This window comes from Myxocyprinus asiaticus, chromosome 41 (assembly GCF_019703515.2).
Source record: "Myxocyprinus asiaticus isolate MX2 ecotype Aquarium Trade chromosome 41, UBuf_Myxa_2, whole genome shotgun sequence".
NCBI lineage: Eukaryota > Metazoa > Chordata > Actinopteri > Cypriniformes > Catostomidae > Myxocyprinus > Myxocyprinus asiaticus.
Window position 1 is genome coordinate 10,471,057 of NC_059384.1, and position 23,079 is coordinate 10,494,135.

The 23,079-nt window shown below is 37.8% G+C and overlaps 2 protein-coding genes across 4 annotated transcripts; both read left to right on the plus strand.

Annotated features, from left to right (window-relative positions):
- The first annotated feature begins 12 nt into the window (after positions 1–12).
- Positions 13–8,712, plus strand: LOC127431749 (F-box/SPRY domain-containing protein 1-like). The gene is made up of 3 exons (XM_051682275.1): positions 13–358; positions 2,079–2,435; positions 7,812–8,712. Exons 1-3 carry the CDS (start codon positions 32–34, stop codon positions 7,995–7,997), a joined length of 870 nt encoding a protein of 289 aa, XP_051538235.1. The 5' UTR covers positions 13–31; the 3' UTR covers positions 7,998–8,712.
- Positions 8,713–13,957: 5,245 nt separating this feature from the next.
- On the plus strand, positions 13,958–20,880 carry LOC127431881 (transforming growth factor beta activator LRRC33-like). 3 transcript variants are annotated; one of them, XM_051682500.1, is made up of 3 exons: positions 13,958–14,100; positions 15,950–16,111; positions 16,579–20,880. In XM_051682500.1, the coding sequence occupies exons 2-3, from the start codon at positions 16,004–16,006 to the stop codon at positions 18,526–18,528; spliced, it is 2,058 nt and encodes a 685-aa protein (XP_051538460.1). In that variant the 5' UTR covers positions 13,958–14,100; positions 15,950–16,003; the 3' UTR covers positions 18,529–20,880. The 3 variants fall into 3 exon arrangements, with proteins under 3 accessions (XP_051538460.1, XP_051538462.1, XP_051538461.1); XM_051682501.1 differs by having other exon boundaries at positions 13,970–14,100; positions 16,004–16,111; XM_051682502.1 differs by lacking the exon at positions 15,950–16,111.
- Positions 20,881–23,079: the final 2,199 nt, after the last annotated feature.

The window sequence follows — 23,079 nt, forward strand, 5'->3', positions numbered from 1 at the left end:
AAAGCGCCTGCTTTCAGCGGAGGAGTTTGACATGTCTTGCGCGGTCGGTGGAGGGGCGCAGTCTGCATGGCTGGGAGCTTCCGCGGGGTGCTGCTCCTCGTCATCGGGCTCCGCTTCTGCGGCACTATTAAGCGCAGGATCGGCCATCGCGGGTCGGCTACCTTGCCGAGTACTCGAGCATGTGTTCTCGTATTTGGAACTGTCGGATCTCATGAACTGTTCCTTGGTATGTTGGCACTGGAACAATTGTCTGGCGGATGAAAACAGTGAGGTGTGGCGGAGTCTGTGTGCCCGTGTGCTGACTGATGAAGCGCTGCGCTCGGATGTCCTCTGCAATCTGCCTTCTTATAAAGGAAAAGTAAGAGTATTATTAATATTATGCATGTATTATGCAAAAGACAAGGGAAAAATTAAACCATGAGTGTAATTTGTCGTGACTGTGATTTTTAAAATTAAAAAAATAATGTTAATGTTCATTATATAGGCTAGATTTTGTTTATTGCATGAGAGTGTGTTCCTATTTGATTATTATATGCTTTGATATTGCATATTGCGTAGCACTTGAATACAACCAGGAACTGAAGGTGACAGTCAGCAATAATGGTCTTTAATAGATGACGTCATTTGTAAATATTGGACGCACAATGCAGTCTTTAAATAGGTTGTCTGCAGTGGATGTTTTGAAATTCTCATGTATTGGAACTATCAAAGTTAAAGATTTCCCTTCGCACTAACAAAAAGTACCGTGGTTTTTTGGACATGTACTAAAGTAGTACCATAATATTCTTTGAAGAACCTTAGAGCACCATGTAAATACCATGATACATGAATTTGACAATCATTATGTACCGTGGATTATTTCAAAGCACACTTTTATTACAATCGCTGTTCCATATTACATATTGTACTGTTTATGGGCAGGTTTTCCTCTTCAAAAATTATAACCTTGAAACATTTGGGTTCTTCTGCTGAACACAAACAAAGACTTTTATAATAATATTTCAGCTCTGTAGGTCCATAAAATGCAAGTGAAGGGGTACCAAAGTTTTGAAACTCCAAAAAGTACATAAAGGCAGCATAAAAGTAACCCATAAGACTCCAGCGGTTTAATCCATATCTTAATCTTTTTTACTATAAATTCTCCTCCCTGCCCAGTAGGTGCCGATATGCACGAAGAATGCGAATCGGCAAAAACAAAAGAAGAAGAATGTGAAAGTGGAGATTGATAGTAAAAAGTTACTACCACTAATTATGACAATAATAATAATAACATTATTATACTTTATATAGCACTTTCAGCCAATGCTCAAAGATAAAAGTAAATGTATACAAAATAAGCTAACCAAGTAATATAACGACGAATACAATTTACATACTACAGACAACAGCGGAGCCCAAGTCAACAGTATAGTCCAGACTGATAATATAGATTAGCAGGAGTGCGATGCACCGGACAGTCCAAACAGAATGAGTAAAAGTGGAAAGATAAAATGTCCAAACAAAAGGTCCCTGCTGGAGTGATGAAACAAACCTGCTACCCGGATCACAGATAAACGGTTTGACATCGAACGGCAAGTGCTATCACCCGGCAGTGTTCAACCCGGTCACAGTCCAAAGCGCAACAACGCATGAAAATGAGTTTGGATTGAATACAAGAATGTTGATAATAGGGATGTGTGTAGTATGAGACAGAAAAAACACAGACCAAAAGTAACATAACAGAAGATAAACAAACATCTTCGAAGAGAAGCGGCAGCACTTAGTAAACAAACTTCCAGTATCCAGGACTATAGGTGTTAGTATAGAGTCCAAAACCACAAGTACTACTGAGACCGATGGGACAGCTAAACACTGTTACTGAGTGCTCCTTTAATGCATCACACTGCATGCTAATGGTCTTTAATGGATGAGGTTATCTATATCAGGCACAAATACAGTGGATGTGCAAAAATCTTCTGAGAATGGGTCACTTTTCAATGCTGAAGAGTTTGCGTAAGTCTCATTGAATTATTTAATCAAGATTCTGTGTTGTGAATCTACTGCAAAATTTCACTTTCATTTTCATTCTCTATCCTCAGCTGAAGTCTTTCCAGCATGCTCTGAGCTCCCATGATTGCTCCAGGAATGTCTATATCAAGAAAAACGGGTTCACCCTGCACCGTAACCCCATCGCCCAAAGCACTGATGGTGCCCGTGGGAAGATCGGCTTCTCAGAGGGCCGGCATGCCTGGGAGATCTGGTGGGAGGGGCCCCTGGGCACAGTGGCGATGATTGGCATCGCCACAAAGAGGGCTCCTATGCAGTGCCAGGGCTATGTGGCGCTACTAGGCAGTGATGACCAGAGCTGGGGATGGAATCTTGTAGACAATAACCTGCTTCACAATGGAGAGGTCAACGGCAACTTCCCGCAGTGCAACAACGCACCAAAGTACCAGGTAGCTTGTGCTATGTGACATTAGAAAATACCTATTATATACCTATACCACAGGCGGCTCAGTCCATGACCAGCTGTGCAGAAAATACTGAATATTGAAATACAGTACTGGGCAAAAGCTTTAGGCACTTGCATAGTGAGGATTTCTTCAAAAGTAATGGCATAAATAGTTTATATTTATCAATTAACTTCATAATTAACATCAATTAACGTCAGTAAACAGAACCAATTCTCCTAGGTACACCTAGATGCAGTTTTTCTTGGTTGTTGGCAGATATGATGTTCCAAGCATTTTGGAGAATTCACCACAGTTCTTCTATCTACAGTAATTAGGCTGTCCCAATTGCTTCTGTCTCTTCATGTAATCCCAGACTGACTCGGTGTTCAGTGGGGGGCTCTGTGGGGGGCATGCCATCTGTTGCAGGGCTCCCTGTTCTTCTATTCTATTCTGTTAGCAAAACTGAGAGTTGGGAGTCTAAAATGTATTTTTCCTATTGACAAACTAAAGCTGTAGATATAAATAACCATCTTAAACAAGGGTGCACAAATGGGGTATGCAACAAATGCAATGCATAGGGGTGCCACACAAGGAGGGGTGCCAAAATCATACATTTTATACCAATCTCCTATAATACCTTACAAGCGCGGCCAGATGTAGGCATGGGCAGAATGTGAGTCTTGCCCACCCATTCAAACATTTGGCAAACACAGCATTAAATAAAATATTAGATTTTAACAATTTGTGTATTGGTTAAAAGCAATTTGGGGGCGGGCTGTGTTGCAAACATTGAGGGTGGGCTGTACCGCCCCAACCAATCACAAAATAGCACCAGAAATTTGTAGTATTATTCTATTTTTGTCACTGGCTGAAAGCAGTGACGTACTCAAGAAGTGGCTGCTGCAAACAAGAGAGTCAGAGACGTCACTTGAGCGAGAATGGTAATATGAGATATTTTTGTGCAATGCGTAGCTTTTTATTGCCCGTAAAGAAGCCTGGTTGTGTCTCTAGCAGTGACTATGTGGCTTCTGTTAATGTACCACAGACACCCTCTTCCCGCTCATCAAAAATCTCCCTCTCCCTCCACCTCAGCTCCCCAAAATCACGCTGCGGGTGTTTGCGAAATACTGGACCTGAATTGTAAAGCACCATACCTGCCTATATTATGAAGGTAAAATAGTGCCTATATGATTTGCATGTGCAGAGTAAGATTTGTAAAAGTGTAAATGAAGTTACAAGCGTGATAGAAAAATTTGCTATTTACAGACATGAAAATAAGTTGTGTGAGACCCCTCCCCCCAATTCACAAATGCCCACCTATGAAATCTCCTAGCACACCCAAGCATAGCTGGCAGGAGCCGGGCCTGCTTACAAATAACCAAAAGCACAATTTTAAACAATAATGTAAGGATGTGTTTTATTTATGTTTTATTTTATTTACTTTCGACGTTGTTCTGAAAGTAACCTGACAAAAATGGTCAGAGGGGGAATGCGTTCTGGGGTGCAGAACAGAAAAAGGAAGATGGAAAATGGAAAAACAGTGCATTAAAAAGAAGAAAACAATTCCCAAGTGGATAAAGAGAGATTGGTAGGCTTAACTTATCCCTTTATCACTGAAAATCTTGAATAAAGGCTTGAAGTTAACCTACATTTAACGTTGCCGAGAGGTACAGATGGCCAGCTAACATAAATATCAGTTCATTTTCGATTATCTTGTCTGTCACGGTTATGCAAAAAGTCGCCTTATGTTTTGGAATGGGTATCCAATCGCTTCTCATTTAGAGAGAAATTCTTGTTAAAAAGTTGTTAACTGACCCTCTGCCATGTCCAGCCTATATGGGCTCCTCTCTTACTAACCTTAACTAATGTTGCTGCGTTTTCCTACCTTCGCTTGTTGTTGTCTCACTGTCAGATTAGTAAATTAGCTCAGGAATTATTAAGCATCACCTGAATCAATTATTGACTAATTCCAAAAAATTGGGCAAATAAATATGTGAAGGAGAGGCTTGCTTCAGAATCAGTCATGTTGAAAAATTAAGCCTCTTTATTTTGGATGGACAATAACAATGCCAACAAAATTAAATTAATATTTTAATTATCTAAATAACTATTTTTACTAAACAGTTTTATTGCTATTTACATGACTGTTCGTATACATATTCTAATAATACTATTATTCTAAATATAAAAGTATTTAAAATAATTGGCATCACATAAAGTTGTGCCTTTTTTATTGAATTCTTGATTATTCTTTTTTTAAAATATTTTTTTATACATTTTTATTTTAAAGCTACTCTGTATAACTTTTTTTTTAAATAACAAAATGTTATTAATGAATGCAACAAAAATCCATCTTCCAAACCATGCCTTTACACAAATACACTTTGATAAACTTATAATAATCATTTAAATTTTATAGCTGTCGGGACGGATTTCACAGGAAATTGCATACATACGTCATTCGCCTGTGTGTGTTCAGGTCATATCCGTACACAGAGAAAATAAGCTCCGGCTACTGTAGCACGTGTATGGTGTGGGTGTAGCGTGAAACTTAAAGTTTGTTGTTACAACGAATGAGAAAAATTGACCATGAATCATTCAAAATGGCAAACCTCCGGGGAATCAATGGTTGTAAAAACAAAGAAACCCTGAACAGAGCAGAGTCTACAAGCAAAAAGGGAAAGCGACAGAGTCAGTAATAAAGCCCGAATCAACATCGGCTTGGCTTTTCAGAGGTGGCGACTGCTTAGAGATCTGAAAGGATTTAAAAGCGACCCAGGGATGTTTTTTTTCTAAGATATTTTATTTATATAGTTTATGTATAGTTGTGTAAACACACACACACACATATGTGTGTGTGTAGTGAAATACAATAATTATGCTGTAATCGGTGCAGAACTTTTCACTTGCCAGCACACGTGTGTATTTTTTTTCATAACAGCAATAATTTATATACAGTTGTGCTCAAAAGTTTGCATACCCTGGCAGAAATTGTGAAATTTTGGCATTGATTTTGAAAATATGACTGATCATGCAAAAAAAATGTATTTAAGGATAGTGATCATTTGAAGCCATTTATCATCACGTAGTTGTTTGGCTCCTTTTTAAATCATAATGATCACAGAAATCACCCAAATGGCCCTGATCAAAAGTTTACATACCCTTGAATGTTGGGCCTTGTTATAGACACACAAGGTGACACACACAGGTTTAAATGGCAATTAAAGGTTAATTTCCCACACCTGTGGCTTTTTAAATTGCAATTAGTGTCTGTGTATAAATAGTCAATGAGTTTGTTAGCTCTCACGTGGATGCACTGAGCAGGCTAAATACTGAGCCATGGGGAGCAGAAAAGAACTGTCAAAAGACATGCGTAACAAGGTAATGGATCTTTATAAAGATGGAAAAGGATATAAAAAGCTTTGAAAATGCCAGTCAGTACTGTTCAATCACTTATTAAGAAGTGGAAAATTCGGGTATCTCTTGATACCAAGCCAAGGTCAGGTAGACCAAGAAAGATTTCAGCCACAACTGCCAGAAGAATTGTTCAGGATACAAAGAAAAACCCACAGGTAACCTCAGGAGAAATACAGGCTGCTCTGGAAAAAGATGGTCTGGTTGTTTCAAGGAGCACAATACAATGATACTTGAACAAAAATGAGCTGCATGGTCGAGTAGCCAGAAAGATGCCTTTACAAAAAAGCCCGGTTACAATATGCCCGACAACACCTTGACACGCCTCGAAGCTTCTGGCACACTGTAATTTGGAGTGACGAGACCAAAATAGAGCTTTACGGTCACAACCATAAGCGCTATGTTTGGAGAGGGGTTAACAAGGCCTATAGTGAAAAGAATACCATCCCCACTGTGAAGCATGGTGGTGGCTCACTGATATTTTGGAGGTGTGTGAGATCTAAAGGCATGGGGAAAATTGATGGCAAGATGAATGCAGCATGTTATCAGAAAATACTGGCAGACAATTTGCATTCTTGTGCACGAAAGCTGCGCATGGGACGCTCTTGGACCTTCCAGCATGACAATGACCCTAAGCACAAGGCCAAGTTGACCCTCCAGTGGTTACAGCAGAAAAAGGTGAAGGTTCTGGAGTGGCCATCACAGTCTCCTGACCTTAATATCATAGAGCCACTCTGGGGAGATCTCAAACGTGCGGTTCATGCAAGATGACCAAAGACTTTGCATGACCTGGAGGCATTTTGCCAAGACGAATGGGCAGCTATACCACCTGCAAGAATTTGGGGCCTCATAGACAACTATTACAAAAGACTGCACACTGTCGTTGATGCTAAAGGGGGCAATACACAGTATTAAGAACTAAGGGTATGCAGACTTTTGGGGTCATTTCATTTTTTTCTTTGTTGCCATGTTTTGTTTTATGATTGTGCCATTCTGTTATAACCTACGGTTGAATATGAATCCCATAAGAAATAAAAGAAATGTGTTTTGCCTGCTCACTCATGTTTTCTTTAAAAATGGTACATATATTACCAATTCTCCAAGGGTATGCAAACTTTTTAGCACAACTGTAAATAAATCCTTTTAGTCCTAGGCTTGCCAAGGATATGTGAGTCTTGAAATGATGTTGACCACTGGTTGGTAACAATGACAATCTATAAATTAGTTACTACCGTGGTCTATTAGGACAGAATATCCTGCAGTTAAAAAAACTTTACAACGTTTGACCTTATCAGACTAGCAATCGTTATGTCTAATGTTAACGAACATTGCCTAACTTTTGTAACGCCGTTTATTTCAAAACATCAATGTTCCCAATAAGTCAAACCAACAGCATAAGATATGGCACTTACCTGCTCAGATGACATGTTTTCGGATATCCGTCTTTTCCTTTCTTTCGTTATTTATTGGTCCATTCGCTTTGATAAGATGTCCTGTATTCTTGTGTACACCGGTGCCTCAAACCACATTGATCCACGCAGTGGAGCAGAGCCGAAGCACAACTTGCGTCATTACCAAAACAATGTTCTTCCGCAAGATGCATGCAGTTTTATTTTTTAACCGCTAAAGGGCCAAAATTTACATAGTGTAGCTTTAATGTAAATGTTAATATAAAGTTAAAAGGGCTTCAAAGGCCACGTAATTTGCCTATGGGTTTGTGGCTTTTTATTTGTGTGTGTGAGTGTGTGTGTGTGTGTGTGTGTGTGTGTGTGTGTGTGTGTGTTGGGGCAGCCCCATACTCCTCAACAAATGTTTAGTTGCACCCCTGATCTTATGACAAATGTTTTTGTGAAACACCTTATGTGCATAAGACTTTTGCACAGTACTGTATGTGTGGTTTAACTTTCATTTGTAAGAAACTGAGAGAAGATTGTGTCATAGATATGTTTTTTTTTTTTTTTTCAGATCGGGGAGAGAATACGCGTAATCCTAGACATGGATGATAAAACACTAGCCTTTGAGCGAGGGTTTGAGTTCCTCGGAGTGGCATTCCGAGGGTTGCCCAAAACATGCCTCTTTCCAGCTGTTTCAGCTGTCTATGGGAACACTGAAGTAACAATGGTGTACCTGGGAAGACCCCTGGATGGTTAAGGAGGATGTCAGTGCCACCATTAGAACCTGAGAGCAAAATTTGGAGACTACTACTTGCCATAAACATGACTCTTAGCTCTTCACATCCTGACTGAGAAATGGGTTGTTACTGGTGGAAATTGGAGGTTGATGGGGAGGATCTCCAACACACATCTGCTGATTTCTGTTGAACCTCTTACTTTTAATCCGTTTGATGACCTGGACATTTGTTTTTAAAAACCAATTTTAATCTAATTTGTGAAATTGCACAAGTGGCAGCTGTTCTATTTTATGAAATAGGTTAAACAATTATGCCGAACTAGATAAGACAAGTGGCAATGTTTTATAATGAATTCAAAACCATTTACACACACATTGTGACGAGATGATACTGTAAATGGGACTGCATTAAGAGAGTACAAGGACGGCTCAAGCTTTCACACAAAACACAAACGTACATGTAGGTAAATGCCATGAAGTAAACATGCCAAAACAATGTACCAATATCTTACTGTTTTTTCATTCAGAGCGGTTATCTGCATGCAGTATACTCATCCCTCCCTTTGTTTTTTTATTTTTGAAGGACAGGCAAAGGTAGTATGTGGTTATTCTGTTTGTTACTGTACATCTTAACTGTGATGTAGAAGTGTATAGTATTTATTTATTGAGGTCCATCTTTGCCATAACTGAGGTTATGGAGACTGCAAATAAACTCTGAATGGTGCCAGTCTGTGAAGGTATCTCAGCCTGTTCTGTTTTTGTGACACAGTGAAATTTGTTGTATTATAGCCTATATAAAAGCAAAGATCTGTATTTATTTGATCAAAAAAGGTAATCACAATTAAACAAAGGAATCGACAAAATATAGTCCCTGCATAACCCATGGCTGTTCCTCTATCACCACAAGGTGGCATACATAATCACCTTAACAAGGCAAACAATCTTGCTTTGGACAGCAACATAATTCATACTGTGTACAGCAGTTTGTTTAACCCTTAAATGCATGGGTATTTCACCAAACATTTAATACGCTGGTCTTTTCAAAGTATTTTCAAGACAATTCTAAAATAATAGAATGGAATATGTTCTAATATATTTTAATGTTTTATTTTTCATATATCGAAGAGATAATGCAACAGATCAGGACAAATCTAGAACAGGATTCATTCCTTTCACACTGAAATTTCCTGAGACGCAACTGGCTGTCGAAAACATATTAAGCTACACATAACACATAATCCATAAGATACACATAAGCAATACATGTATTTTCTCAGGCACTTTTTGAGTCAAAATAGATGCACAACTTGCATAATTTCAGTATTACACACAAATGTTAATAGTCATATCACAATGTTCATGTGTTACACTTGCTGTAGTTTACTTCCATGTTGTTTCTACATCAAATAGTAATGTCAAATGTAAGTCAAGTCAGTCACTGAAACAACAACACCACTTTGTGTAACAAATAGCATGTATAATATGTACGTGTACACGCATACATGATACTGATACAGGGTTCCCACGCGTCCTGGAAAACCTGGAATTTTGCTATGCAGTTTTCCAGTCATGGAAAAGTCATGGAAAATTTGAAAAATATCTAAATGTCCTTGAAAATAATGATTTGTCCTGGAAAATATTTTAGTATAATAGAACTGTGTTTGCTAACAATGTTTTTGTTACATGTACAAAAACATGGTAACGATCGAGACTCGAAATAGGAGTCAAATACACAAATTTGTATCATTTTATCACTCCCAGCAGCTGCGCATTGTGAAACAGCTTCAACGGTTAACAAATCCCTATCACATACTTTCTCTGCTCATCTGCTGTCATCTCTTCTTTGCTTCGACAAAATAGTTTAAGTACTGATATAGTACAAAATATGATTTTTTTCATTCCAACATTGCTGTTATGTTAACCACAAAAACATTTGACTGTTGGACCACTGATTATTATTTTTTTTTAAACTAATTCACACCCTGAGTTGGTAGCGTGGCGATTCGGCCTTAACACCTTGAGATATGAATTAATGTTAAAGCTGCACTATGTAAGATTTTTTGGTTAAACATTTAACAAATTGCCATAACTAACTGAGTATATCTACAATCAGTGTTCAAAACAATGTCCTTACCTTACCCCGATTCACTATGGTAAACATATAAAAATGATTTGTATTTTGAGCTGTCAGGTAGGATTTGGCATGAAATCACTGGCTTATGACGTACATCCTTGCGTCATTACGTCATATCTTCAAACACAAGAAAGAAGTACCGGCTGTCTCTTTTCCATGTTACAGCAGATGGCGGCAATGCACTATTTTAGTTTGCGAGTCGCCGTTAAAAAGAAGAAAGAAACTATGTTCAGTTCAGTCACATTCACGCAGTTCAGAACAGCATTGCTGCAGTCTGGATGAATGTTTATCTGTTATCCGTATGGTGAAGTTGTTTACCTGCTATAATGCTTGGATATGTTGTCTAGTTGGGTTGTTGCAGCTAATATTGCTTGTCATGCTTGAATCGATCATTTCTCGTGTGTTGACCGATCGCAATGTATTTACATTGTCCGGTGAAGCTACTGTGACATGTTTACTAATATTTATGACTTTTGAAGTTGACTTCTTGTAACTGTTATATTGCATATTTAAGAAAATTATTTTCATGTTTAATAAAGTATATTTTATCCCCATCATTTTTGAATCCTCGTTTTATGGTTTTAGTTTACGGTGTTATTGTGTTTATTGCATAGACATACTATTGTAGAATTACAGCTCACTTGCATTATCAACTGAGGCTGTACAATATAATATAAAAATAATAAAGTTTTCCATTGAACTCATATCACGAGTATCACCTAAATTGGCATGTGTAGTACAGTACAAACATAATAGAAGATAAAACACTTGAATAATCAAATTAAAATAGAAAATTAGCCTAGAAAATGTCCTGGAAAATAGCGGAGGTTGTACTTCGCCAGTTGAGGAAGTTCAACCTGCCGCAGGCGCTGCTGATACAGTTCTACTCAGCAGTCATTGAGTCTGTCCTCTGCACTTCAGTAACTGTCTAATTTGGTTCAGCTACGAAATCGGACATGAGAAGACAACAAAGGACAGTTCGGACTGCTGAGTAGATTATTGGTTGCCCCCTGCCCTCTCTTCAAGAACTGTACACTTCCAGAGTGAGGAAAAGGCCTGGAAAAATCACTCTGGAACCTACTCACCCTGCCCATTACCTTTTTGAACTGTTGTCTTCTGGCCGGCGCTACAGAGCACTGGGCAGCAGAACCGTCAGGCACAGGAACAGTTGTTTCCCTCAGGCTATCCATCTCATGAACAGTTCAAACTGCCCCACTGAGCAATAATTATGTGCAATACACAGCTTAGTCTATTTATATTTATCCAACATATCCTATCTCTTCTACCATTACATTCTCTTGCACTGTACATAACAAATTGTATTTGTACATACAATATCTATTTTTTATCTTATTGTGTATTTCTAAATATACTTATATTATCTATTCGCTTCTTATTTTTATTCTATATTTTTATTATCTTTGTCTTGTTGTTGTATTGTTTGTGCACTGGAAGCTTCTGTCACCAAGACAAATTCCTTGTATGTGTAAGCATATTTGGCAGTAAAGCTCATTCTGATTCTGAAATTATTTATTATATGATAATTAACCAGTGTTGCACGGAAAAATCAACATGACAGTATGACGTTGTTCCACTGACGAAACATTGAAAAATTAGATCTACAGTAGGAGCTTTTTCATTGAAGAGACGGTAAACAGTGTTTACTAAACACAGGGCACATCGATGTGGTTCAGGTTGCAGACAGTACACACAAAAGTTACCAAGGTTTTTTCCTTCTTCGAGAATCAACAAGGTTAGAGTAAATAATCTATGTCCTTTGATAATGATTTGGGCCTCTGGAGTCGTAGCTGGGTGCCGCCAACAGACGGTTAGCGGCGGTGTGCATATCAAAGAAAACCTTTGTTTAGAATTTTAGAACGCGCAATGTCCGCCAGACACGTCCGGTGTGCGACCCCCGCCACATTTTCATTCCCGTCAAAGATGGCGCTACTGTGAATAAGGCCTACATTCACACAGTCAGTGTTTGTGATTGACAACCGTTAACCATATTAATTTACAGGTGTGTGTCTCGACTAAACTTATTAAAATCGTTGTTTTTTCGGTTGTTTTAGCTTTACATCGTCATGGCAACAAAGTTGTCAAATTGGATATATATAACTTTACACAGAAAGGGTTAGGAGGTGATTTTTATCACACTAAAATTATGTTAATACGCCTATTGTTTACATCTTGTGACTATATTTTTGTGAGTATTAGAACGTTTACGGATTGACCCTATTCACTTTCAGTATAATTGTCTTACTGTAACCCAGTTTTTTTTTTTTTTTTTTTAAGAAAAGGGACAAGTCAAAATAAATTTGTGTGATAATCAACATTATGCCCCAAATGCTGTCGATTGATTTTAATTTGTATTACACCAGGAATATTCCTTTAATAACCAAATTCATCCCGCACCATCACGAATGATACCTAAAATCATGCAGCCTGTTTCTTAAAACATAGATGTACATTGAATGAGGTACCATAATAATATTGATACTTGGAGATAGGGCCTTTGCCACATGAAACACTTTAGCAACTGCATAGCAATGCCGTGGCAACCACCCACATCACACCAGTTTTGCACAGTTAAGCACCACTCACAGAATGTGAGCCATGTTAGCCTCAGTCACCGATCACTTTCATTGTATTGAGAAAAAAAAGATGTAATGGAAGTTAATAGTGACTGAGGCTGACAAGATGCATAACATATCGTTTTGTGTTCCACAGAAGAAAGAAAGCCACAGAGCAGTGGTTCACAACCCTGTTCCTGGAGGCCCCCCTGACACATCTGACACATCGAGTTCAGGTCTTGGAGTCTCCACTAATGAGCTACTGAGCTGAATCAGGTGTGTTTGATTAGAGATATCCAAAATGTGTAGGGGGGCTCCATGAGTTGAGAGCCAATGCCATAGAGGATTCAATCGACATGATGGAGACTGAGTAAATGATGACAACATTTTCATTTTTGGTTGAATTACACCTTTAAGTGGGCCTAAACAATGCTTTTTGATCGATTTTATACTTGGGTTCCACAGGGGAAAACATTTTACATCTAAACATCTGCACCTAGTCTGAGACCAACCATGTAGCTTTTACAGCTTTTCTGTTATTCAGTGAATATGCATTTAGACCATTTCTTTTGTGTCACAGTTTACCAAAGGAATATTAAAACAGGTTGTATTCGGGTACATTTCTGTCACGAAAAAAACACTTGATCACCCTTAGGGAGATTACTATCAGCAGATGCATTTAAAAAATAAAGCAATGTGGAACATGTTAAAGTTTTCACAATAACACAACTTGTGACTACTGATGCTGAGAGGCTGTGACAGTTTCAACGAGCAAAAGTGTTGGGCCAGCATCTTTTTGGCAGGAAGGGTGTTAGCTCTCTGTGGTTTCCTCTTTAGTAGTACCTTATGAGTGAAACCAGTAGTGGGTGCTTGGGGTGTGTTGCTTGGTAGGTTTTGTGGTCTACTGAACTGAATACTGAAATAAAGTTGACATGTTTTTGCATCAGCTTTGAGCATTGTACAGGTGCATTTTTCCAACCACATACCCCTCAATTATCCAATCAGTTATTAATTAAAAAAATAAATAAAAAAAATGTAAGGAAAGTCTTGATGTCTGTCTTTTTTTGCACCTTGCTGAACTGATACACTGAAACTGAGATACTTTTGCTGTTGTGGGATATGGTAGGTTTTTACAAATTTAACGTGCACATTTCTGACCCTGCACACTGTGTGTGTGTGTGTGGGTGTGGGTGTGGGTGTGGGTGTGTGTGTGAAATTTATGATCTTGACTGGCTTCATGTGACTGCGTTTCCGTTGCTTGCTTGCTTCCGCAATTACTAAAGACAGTGCAGAGATGCAGATGTAAAGCACTTTGCATCTTCGAAGAGACCAAGCCAGCAGAACCTCCCCACAAACTGATGTAATGGTCTACTGTAAATTTGGCAGAAGAGGTTAGGGCACGATCCTGGCCACTGGGGTAAGAGTGCACTTTATACCTATGTGTGTGTGCACGCATGTATGTCTATATTGTGGTATACATATTAAACAGGGAAGCTCTGACTAAATGTTAATTGCTTAATGTTTTTCCAACGTGACTTACAGCACACTTACTACGGCAATTGTCACCTGAAGTAACGTGATTAAGTACCTTATTTAAGGGCACAGAGGTGATGGTTCATGTATCATTCTTTGTGAGGATTGAACCTACAGTGCTTTGTTTACCAGCCTAGAACTTTAACCACTAGGCTACAGTATGTTAAATTAGGCTTATTGAAGATGTCCAGTGAAATGCCACAGGTTAATGGTGCTTAGCATGTTAATGTCTTAACTTCTCATTTAGACATACAGTGTCCCCAAAAAGACACTTAGAGACACTTAAAATGTTAAAAAATCTCTTGGCATTAGATAATAAAATATCAAGCTAAGCAGAATTAGAAAACAAATGATGACCTTTTAGATAGACCTTTTCTCAGATCAAACTTTTTTTCTTCCATTCTAACAATTACTTTTAACCAACTGGTATCAAGATAACTTTTAGTGGATGTACTGTAGAAGTCAGCCCCCCTCAGAGTAACTGCAGATGTAGTATGGATATGGTCCACTAAATTTGACTACCAGAAAGTGTCGGAATACTTTTTGTCTTAAACTTGAACATTATATCTCTTGTTTTAACATTTAAAAACTACTTTTTGTGAAATATTTTGCTTGAAATGTGTGTTTGTGCTATAATTCTTTAAAATGAATACCACTTGGTTTGATGTTTAGTTATAAAAAGCAATGGCATTCATACATTTTTATGTGACTTACGTTTTGGGGCCACTGTACATATATCCATCCAGCCGTTATACAATGACTTCAGCCTTACTGATTTATAACCTATAGTATTATCAGACTGTTCATGCTTCAATATAAAGTGCAAAGGCATTACCTTTGGTTTTACATTTATGTCAACTGTAGCCACAAATTGCCGCTGCCTGTGCCACATGTGAACTGCTAGGTATCAAAGTAATTTCTTAGTTATGAATTGGAATTTAAAAATGGGGGATCTTAAGAGACAAATGTCATAGGCGCTAAAAGATTGGCAGTGTCACTTTATATTACAGTATCCGTGTTACTAATATTATATGTGCTAAAATTTAATAGCAATGTGTAATTTCAAGCACACATCCACAAAATAAGTTGGCACCCGTGGATAATTGGTATTAACTAGTAATTAACTAGTAAAGTAATTACGTAATATACTTAACATGGACAATGTATTGCAACATATAACCTGAAAAAAGTGTCAAAGCACTATAAATTATAGAAACCTCTTTAAATGCATCCTTATTTTGGGTAAAGGTTTTTCATGTAAAACATGTTACTGTATCTGAGTGCATCAAGTGCATACATTTTCATCATTATTATCATAATAATAATAATATATTTTTATATATCATATCGTCGCTGTCCGATGAAAAACACGTATCTCCACTTTTGGCAATTTTGACTTTTTACCATAGACGGAATGCGCCAAATGACCCCTTCCTACTGTTTGAATTGTGCATCAAAATGACCAATGAAAAGATGTTTAATCAGGCTGTCTGTTTAACAAGTATCATGTAAGATTTTTTATGAGAAAAGTAGTTTTTCCATGCTCTTGATATATTTTTTATTGTATTTTTTTATTTTTTTATTTTTTTGGAGATGCGTGTTTTTCATCAGACAGCGATGATATGCAAAAAAAATATAAAATGCAAAATACATGCCCCCCACTCCAAAGTTGACACACATGAATTATATACTCTAAATGAATAAATATTGAACAGTTGTGTCCATTTTTTTAGTGGGCATGGTGCTCTAATACTCTTTTCCACCGTCATCACTGTGATCATGTTAAGATGCCAGTCTTTGATCGTCTGTCCGTTCTGCTCTGTCATGCCGTGGTTCCGGTACTTGTGGTCCTGCTTTCAGTCTCTGGACATCCACAGGCCTTCCCCTGTAGACTGGTATGTTATAAAATGGCTTCTTAACAAAAAAGTGAAGACTGATTAAATACTCAATAAATATAGACACACATAGTGATTCACAAGAACAGAAATAGCTTTAAAATGGAAAATACTTAAGGGAAGCAAAATCCTGGTGTGACGTTACTTTGCAACAATATACTGAAACTGTAATGAAATAAAATAAGCTGGCCGTGGGTGGTTTGACTTCTTAATTTGCTTGACTTGACAATTTATAATCACTAAACATTAATTTCAAAGTATTCTCAAAACAGAACACAGTGCTCAGCAAACTTAAAATTGGCCATTTGTGCTTTAGTGGAAATTCTGATCTGTCACATCATAATGCTGCTATTTTATTTTTTTCCACTGTATCTAAGAAGAGTATCTAAATCTGTAACAAACTATAATAGTCTTGGTCTCTCCTTCTCTTTTTCTTCCTCTCTCTTTGTCTCTCTCTGTCTCTGCAGATGCAAAGTACGGCTCTGTGCAAAAATTGCCAGCTCTCTGCTGTACCAAACCACTTACCACCGCAAATTGAGGAGATCTATTTAGATAAGAACCTTCTCATTAATTTGCAGGATGGTTGTCTCTCAAGATATCCTATTCTTCGAACCTGCAGCTGTGCAAACAATCATCTAAGGACCGTGGAAGAGAATGTATTCTCTGAGTCGCCTCTTATAGAAAACCTCAATTTTGCTGACAACGAGCTTCATGATGGACATAAGCAGGTGGCGCAGTCATTCAGCCCTTTGTCCCAACTAAAGACTCTTGATCTTTCAGGTAACGGTCTCACCGAGGACATGGTGTCTGTGCTGTTACAGAATCTGTCCTCTCTTGAGTCCCTTTACTTGTCTCGGAATGTGATGCTGAGGTTGGATGAGACAACATTCAGAAACCTTCATCAGCTTAAGGAGCTGAACGTAGAGAGGAACCTGTTGTTTGAGATTGATGGAGCGTTTTATCATATGAAAAAACTCCAGAGGTTGAACTTGGCCTTCAACTGCCTTCCATGTTTGGTCAACTTTGAGATGACCCAACTGCTGGTCTTAAACGCCAGCCACAATTCCATTGAATGGTTCATAACCAATCAGAATTTGTCTGAGACTTTTCAGCTGGAGACATTGGATCTGTCCGATAATCATTTGCTGTTCTTTCCGTTCCTTCCAACACACAACCATATAAGGACTTTGATTTTGTCCAATAATTGGGTGAGCTTTTACCAAGACTTTGCAAATGCCACATCTTCAAACTGGACCACTAAGGTTGAGTTCTACAATCTTGGGCAAAATGTGGGCAATGTCACAATGGAGCTTTGGAATGAGAGCCTTCATGGTGACATTTCCTCTGTGGAGCTCCTGGACCTGAGTGAGAACAAGGTGGACAACTTCCCTCAGGGATTCATTCAACAAATGCCACGTCTGAATTGGCTGAGGCTGAGGAGTAACTGTTTACAGTCCTTCAGTTTGACGCCTGAAGATCTCCCAGTCACCCTCTATGAACTGGATGTCAGCAAAAACAGGCTTACTGAGCTCAAAGCGAGCCAAAGCACCATCAGCAAGCTAAATAACCTCACATATCTGAACCTGAGCACAAATGACATTCAAAAACTTTCACCCACGATATTTGCCAATCTACCAAGTCTGAGCACAGTAGACCTTAGTCATAACCCAGTGGATGTATGTTTTTCTGAAGAGTCAAACTACAGTTCCTCAACTTGTGTTTTGTGGTCAAACATTGTTACCCTGAAAAAGCTCTACCTTGAAGGTTGTGGCATACAAAATATGCCGCCTTCGCCATTTAAGGGCACACCATTAACACACCTTGAACTGTCAAACAATCTAGACCTACACATCAAACAGGAATCTTTGGCAGGTCTCAGTAACACTTTGGAGCATTTGGGACTTGGTAACACAGGTTTACAAGACTTTGACTTCTCTCCGTACAGCCACTTGAGGTCTTTAAACATCTCTAGAAACTCAATGTCAGAATTTCCTGAATCTCTGGTGGCATTAAACCTGAGACTTCTGGACTTGAGGGATAACATGTTGACCACCATACCATCCAAACACGCCACTATTTTAGCTCAGAGACTGCAGGCTGTGTATCTGAATGGAAATGCCTTCAACTGCTGCCATTTAGACTGGTACAGGACGTTTGTGGAGAATAAAGGCATTAGTGTTGTTGATCTCTCAGAAATTACATGTTTGGACTTTAACCTCAGGCATCATAAGGTGATGCTTTTTGACGCAGTCCACTGTGGTGGTATCAGCAATGAGGAATCTTTTGTGTGGTACATCCTCCTCTTCGTAACAGTCAGTGTTTCCATCGTAGGCATCTCTGTCATTTACCTGCTGACCTTCAGGCCAAAAATGTTGCCTCGTGCTATTAAGAAGAGGTGGAGACCAACTCCGTATTGACAAACATGTTATTGTAAAACTAATCTATGTCTGTGTAAAAGTTACTACTCTCAGAAAATGGCAATCAGTATAACAGGAATATGATATTGACATGGCAAAGATTTAGGCCATATTGGTCTGTAAGCATGTGAGTGTATTTCATTTTGTCCTCATTTAAGTTCACGTTAAGTATTTGGCTGCTGTGATGTTTTTTTTTTGTTTGTTTTTTCTAGAAAGGTTGTATACATTCAAAAATATTTGCAGGTTGTTCACTTAATTAAAATTAACTAAAGCAACACAATTCTAGAACATTTTGTCTTAAATTCATTACATTACATTTAATTACATTTGTAAAATTTAAGTTCACTTAATCCATTTGAGTAAGGTCTACATGAACATTTTTTTGTAGCATTATTGAAACAGGGGATTTCAGTTTCCCAGCATGCTTTGCAGGGGACTGGAAGGTGTGAACAAATGTTGAAACTAGGTGTTATTTTATGCATTTTTGAGCAAGATAAGAACAGGATGAGTTTTGTTCATGTTTACTGCTCTGTTTTATAATTTTTTAAAAGTAGTGTTTGTTTGGCTGGAGTTTGGCGGGTTACCATTGTGGTGAAGACTTGTGCTTGTGCATTGGTTGAGGATGGACTTGCACTATCAAGTTATGTTTGATTTGAGTGCTGTTTAGCTTTATAAATAGTTGTTATCTAAGTGTCAATGTAACAGTTTCACTGTCCTTACACATACTCACTTGGCATAATGGTTAAAAAAGTAAATTAAAGTTGCACTCAGTAATTTTGATCTCATTAAATAAGTTAAATATGAAGTCCTATAAACATAAATTGTAATTTTCCAATATACATTTGTGCTCTAAAGTTTGCATACCCTGGCAGAAATTGTGAAATTTTGAAAATATGACTGATCATGCAAAAAAACTATCTTTTATTTAAGGATAGTGATCATATGACGCCATCATCACATAGTTGTCTGGCTCCTTTTTAATTCATAATGATAACAGAAATCACCCAAATGGCCCTGATCAAAAGTTTACATACCCTTGAATGTTTGGCCTTGTTACAGACACACAAGGTGACACACAGGTTTAAATGGCAATTAAAGGTTAATTTCCTACACCTGTGGCTTTTTAAATTGCAATTAGTGTCTGTGTATAAATAGTCAATGAATTTGTTAGCTCTCACGTGGATGCACTGAGCCATGGGGAGCAGAAAAGAACTGTCAAAAGACCTGTGTAACAAGGTAATGGAACTTTATAAAGATGGAAAAGGATATAAAAAGATATCTAAAGCTTTGAAAATGCCAGTCAGTACTGTTCAATCACTTATTAAGAAGTGGAAAATTTGGGGATCTTTTGATACCAAGCCAAGGTCAGGTAGACCAAGAAAGATTTCAGCCACAACTGCCAGAAGAATTGTTCAGGATACAAAGAAAAACCCACAGGTAACCTCAGGAGAAATACAGGCTGCTCTGGAAAAAGACGGTCTAGTTGTTTCAAGGAGCACAATATGACGATACTTGAACATTAATGAGCCGCATGGTCGAGTTGCCAGAAAGAAGCCTTTACTGCGCCAATGCCACAAAAAAGCCCAGTTACAATATGCCCGACAACACCTTGACATGCCTCACAGCTTCTGGCACAATGTAATTTGGAGTGACGAGACCAAAATAGAGCTTTATGGTCACAAACATAAGCGCTATGTTTGGAGAGGGGTCAACAAGGCCTATAGTGAAAAGAATACCATCCCCACTGTGAAGCATGGTGGTGGCTCACTGATGTTTTGGGGGTGTGTGAGATCTAAAGGCATGGGGAAAATTGATGGCAAGATGAATGCAGCATGTTATCAGAAAATACTGGCAGACAATTTGCATTCTTGTGCACAAAAGCTGCGCATGGGACGTTCTTGGACCTTCCAGCATGACAATGGCCCTAAGCACAAGGCCAAGTTGACCCTCCAGTGGTTACAGCAGAAAAAGGTGAAGGTTCTGGAGTGGCCATCACAGTCTCCTGACCTTAATATCATCGAGCCACTCTGGGGAGATCTCAAATGTGCGGATTATGCAAGATGACCAAAGACTTTGCATGACCTGGAACCATTTTGCCAAGATGAATGGGCAGCTATACCACCTGCAAGAATTTGGGGCCTCATAGACAACTATTACAAAAGACTGCACGCTGTCATTGATGCTAAAGGGGGCAATACACAGTATTAAGAACTAAGGGTTTGCAGACTTTTGAACAGGGGTCATTTCATTTTTTTCTTTGTTGCCATGGTTTTATGATTGTGCCATTCTGTTATAACCTACAGTTGAATATGAATCCCATAAGAAATAAAAGAAATGTGTTTTGCCTGCTCACTCATGTTTTCTTTAAAAATGGTACATATATTACCAATTCTCCAAAGGTATGCAAACTTTTGAGCACAATTGTATGTAGGAAATCATGAGCACTCACATTAAAATGAAAACTCTAGACATGTCAGTAACCTCATAAAAGCTGTTTTATTCTACATGGAGAGGGTCCACATATGGGGGATGCCATGTTAGAATCACATGACCAGCTGAACCCTACTCGCTTAATCTCAGTAACCATCCTGTTGTTTGACACTTTCACTCATTGATTAAAGTAATCATGATTAACTGTGAATACTAAATTTCTACAATGGCATCTGAAACTGAAAACTAGTGATTTTAAATGATGCTGCATCCAAGCCACATCAGTGTAAGTCCAAGAAGACACAAAGACAAAAGTTACAAAGTGCACCTTTAATTTGAACCAACATAAGACAATTAATTAAATAAACCTTAGTAAATTAATCAAATTAAGTTGGACGAACATAAAAAAAATTAGTTTGATGAATCTAATAAAGTTGCGTTAAATCAGCTATATTGCACTGATTTGACCTAATCCAACTAAATTATGTTAGCTCGATTAAACAGATTTAATTTGAATTAATTAGATTAAATTGCTTGTAAAATCTTTCTCAAATTCAATTAAGAAAGGGTAATGACTTCATTTTTTGAGTGTATATATTTCCTTTTCAAGCAAAGATCTAAGTCTTTAATTTTCAATTAAAATTTCAATCAATATGTGTTACATTTACATTATTCATTTGGCATATGCTTTTATCTACAGTTTATCTTAGGCATATCTAAAGCAACTTACAGTCCATTCAAGGTATACAAATATGATGTATTTATATATATTAGCATTTGTTCCATGGGAATCGAACCCATGACCTTGCGTTTTTAGCGCCCAGGTTGCTTGCAACAGAACCTTGATATGAAACATGTTATTTGACAAGAAGTTATGAATATGTCCTTATCTAATATTAATGTTAAATCTGAAGATGACACTAAATAACATATTACAAATGCATAAACCTTGCACAAATATTTCTAAAAAAATTGCCTCATAATGACAGTACTGATATGAATCTAACACCTTTTATGGTAACATTTCAAGTCAGAGCTTGTATTGTCTTTGATTTCTTCCTCTTTTGTATTTTGGGTATTCTTCTTAAAGGAATATTCCAGGTTCAATACAAGTTAAGCTCAATCGACAGCATTTGAAGCATAATGTTGAGTAGCAAAAAAAAAAAAAAAAAAAAAAAGGGTTTTAGGGTTAACAGCGTTACAGCGTCATGGCAACGAAGTTGTACAATTGGATATAACTTTACACAGAAAAGGTAATTAAGTGATTTTATCACACTTAAATCATGTTGTCACATCTTGTGGCTATATCTTTGAAACAGTGAGTATTTTAATGTTTACAGATTGGCCCCATTCACTTCAACTGTAAGTGCCTCACTGGAACCCAGATTTTTGCTTTTTTTAAAGAAAAAATTAAATCGAAATACATTTTTGTGGTAATCAACATTATGGCACACATGCTGTCGATGGAGCTTAACTCATATTGAACCCGGAATATTCCTTTAATTAAGTTTAATTAATCAACATTATGAACCTAATGCCTAACTTGAAACTAACTTGCACTTTTTCATTGTGCTTATTGTATAGAGCAGACATGTTTAAAGCTATTTCTGCTTGCAGTTTGCCACTTTTTGGATTGACTCTGGGGGTCACCTAATATAAGAGTGGTCTTTCTGCCTACACCTATTCAGCTTACATTTACGTAGGTTTGTAGAAGTTGTGCGTTATGAGCAGTCGCTATAAGTAGCAAAGGAAACATGAAATTTCCTGTTTTGCTAAGACCTGTAGCAACTGCCCAGCTCTCGGTCTCATAGAGGGGGGTGGCGTGGTGTGGTTTTGCTCCATGCCAAGTTCTCAAAGGCAGTTGCTGCAAGATGTAAAGGATCTCTGTTATATTTATCTAAAATATTACCCAAGCTGTGCACAGTCATTTACATTTAGCGTTGTTGAGAAGATTGCTTAAAGCGATTGCATTACTCTAATGCAACTGACACACATGATGAGGATTAATTAAAAAAAAATAATAATCCAATATTGATTAACATTACATGTATATTTAAAAGAGTGATAAAGCAGTGGTTCTCAACTGGTGGGTAGCAGGTCTATTCTGATAGCATCACGGAC

What these genes read in the sequence shown, in the direction of transcription:
- LOC127431749 (XM_051682275.1), top strand. Translation starts at nt 32, where the DNA reads ATGTCTTGCGCGGTCGGTGGAGGGGCGCAGTCTGCATGGCTGGGAGCT. An exon ending in TGCCTTCTTATAAAGGAAAA is followed by an intron (nt 359 to 2,078) that starts GTAAGAGTATTA and finishes CTCTATCCTCAG; the next exon opens with CTGAAGTCTTTCCAGCATGC. An exon ending in ACAACGCACCAAAGTACCAG is followed by an intron (nt 2,436 to 7,811) that starts GTAGCTTGTGCT and finishes TTTTTTTTTCAG; the next exon opens with ATCGGGGAGAGAATACGCGT.
- LOC127431881 (XM_051682500.1), top strand. Translation starts at nt 16,004, where the DNA reads ATGCCAGTCTTTGATCGTCTGTCCGTTCTGCTCTGTCATGCCGTGGTT. An exon ending in AGGCCTTCCCCTGTAGACTG is followed by an intron (nt 16,112 to 16,578) that starts GTATGTTATAAA and finishes CTGTCTCTGCAG; the next exon opens with ATGCAAAGTACGGCTCTGTG.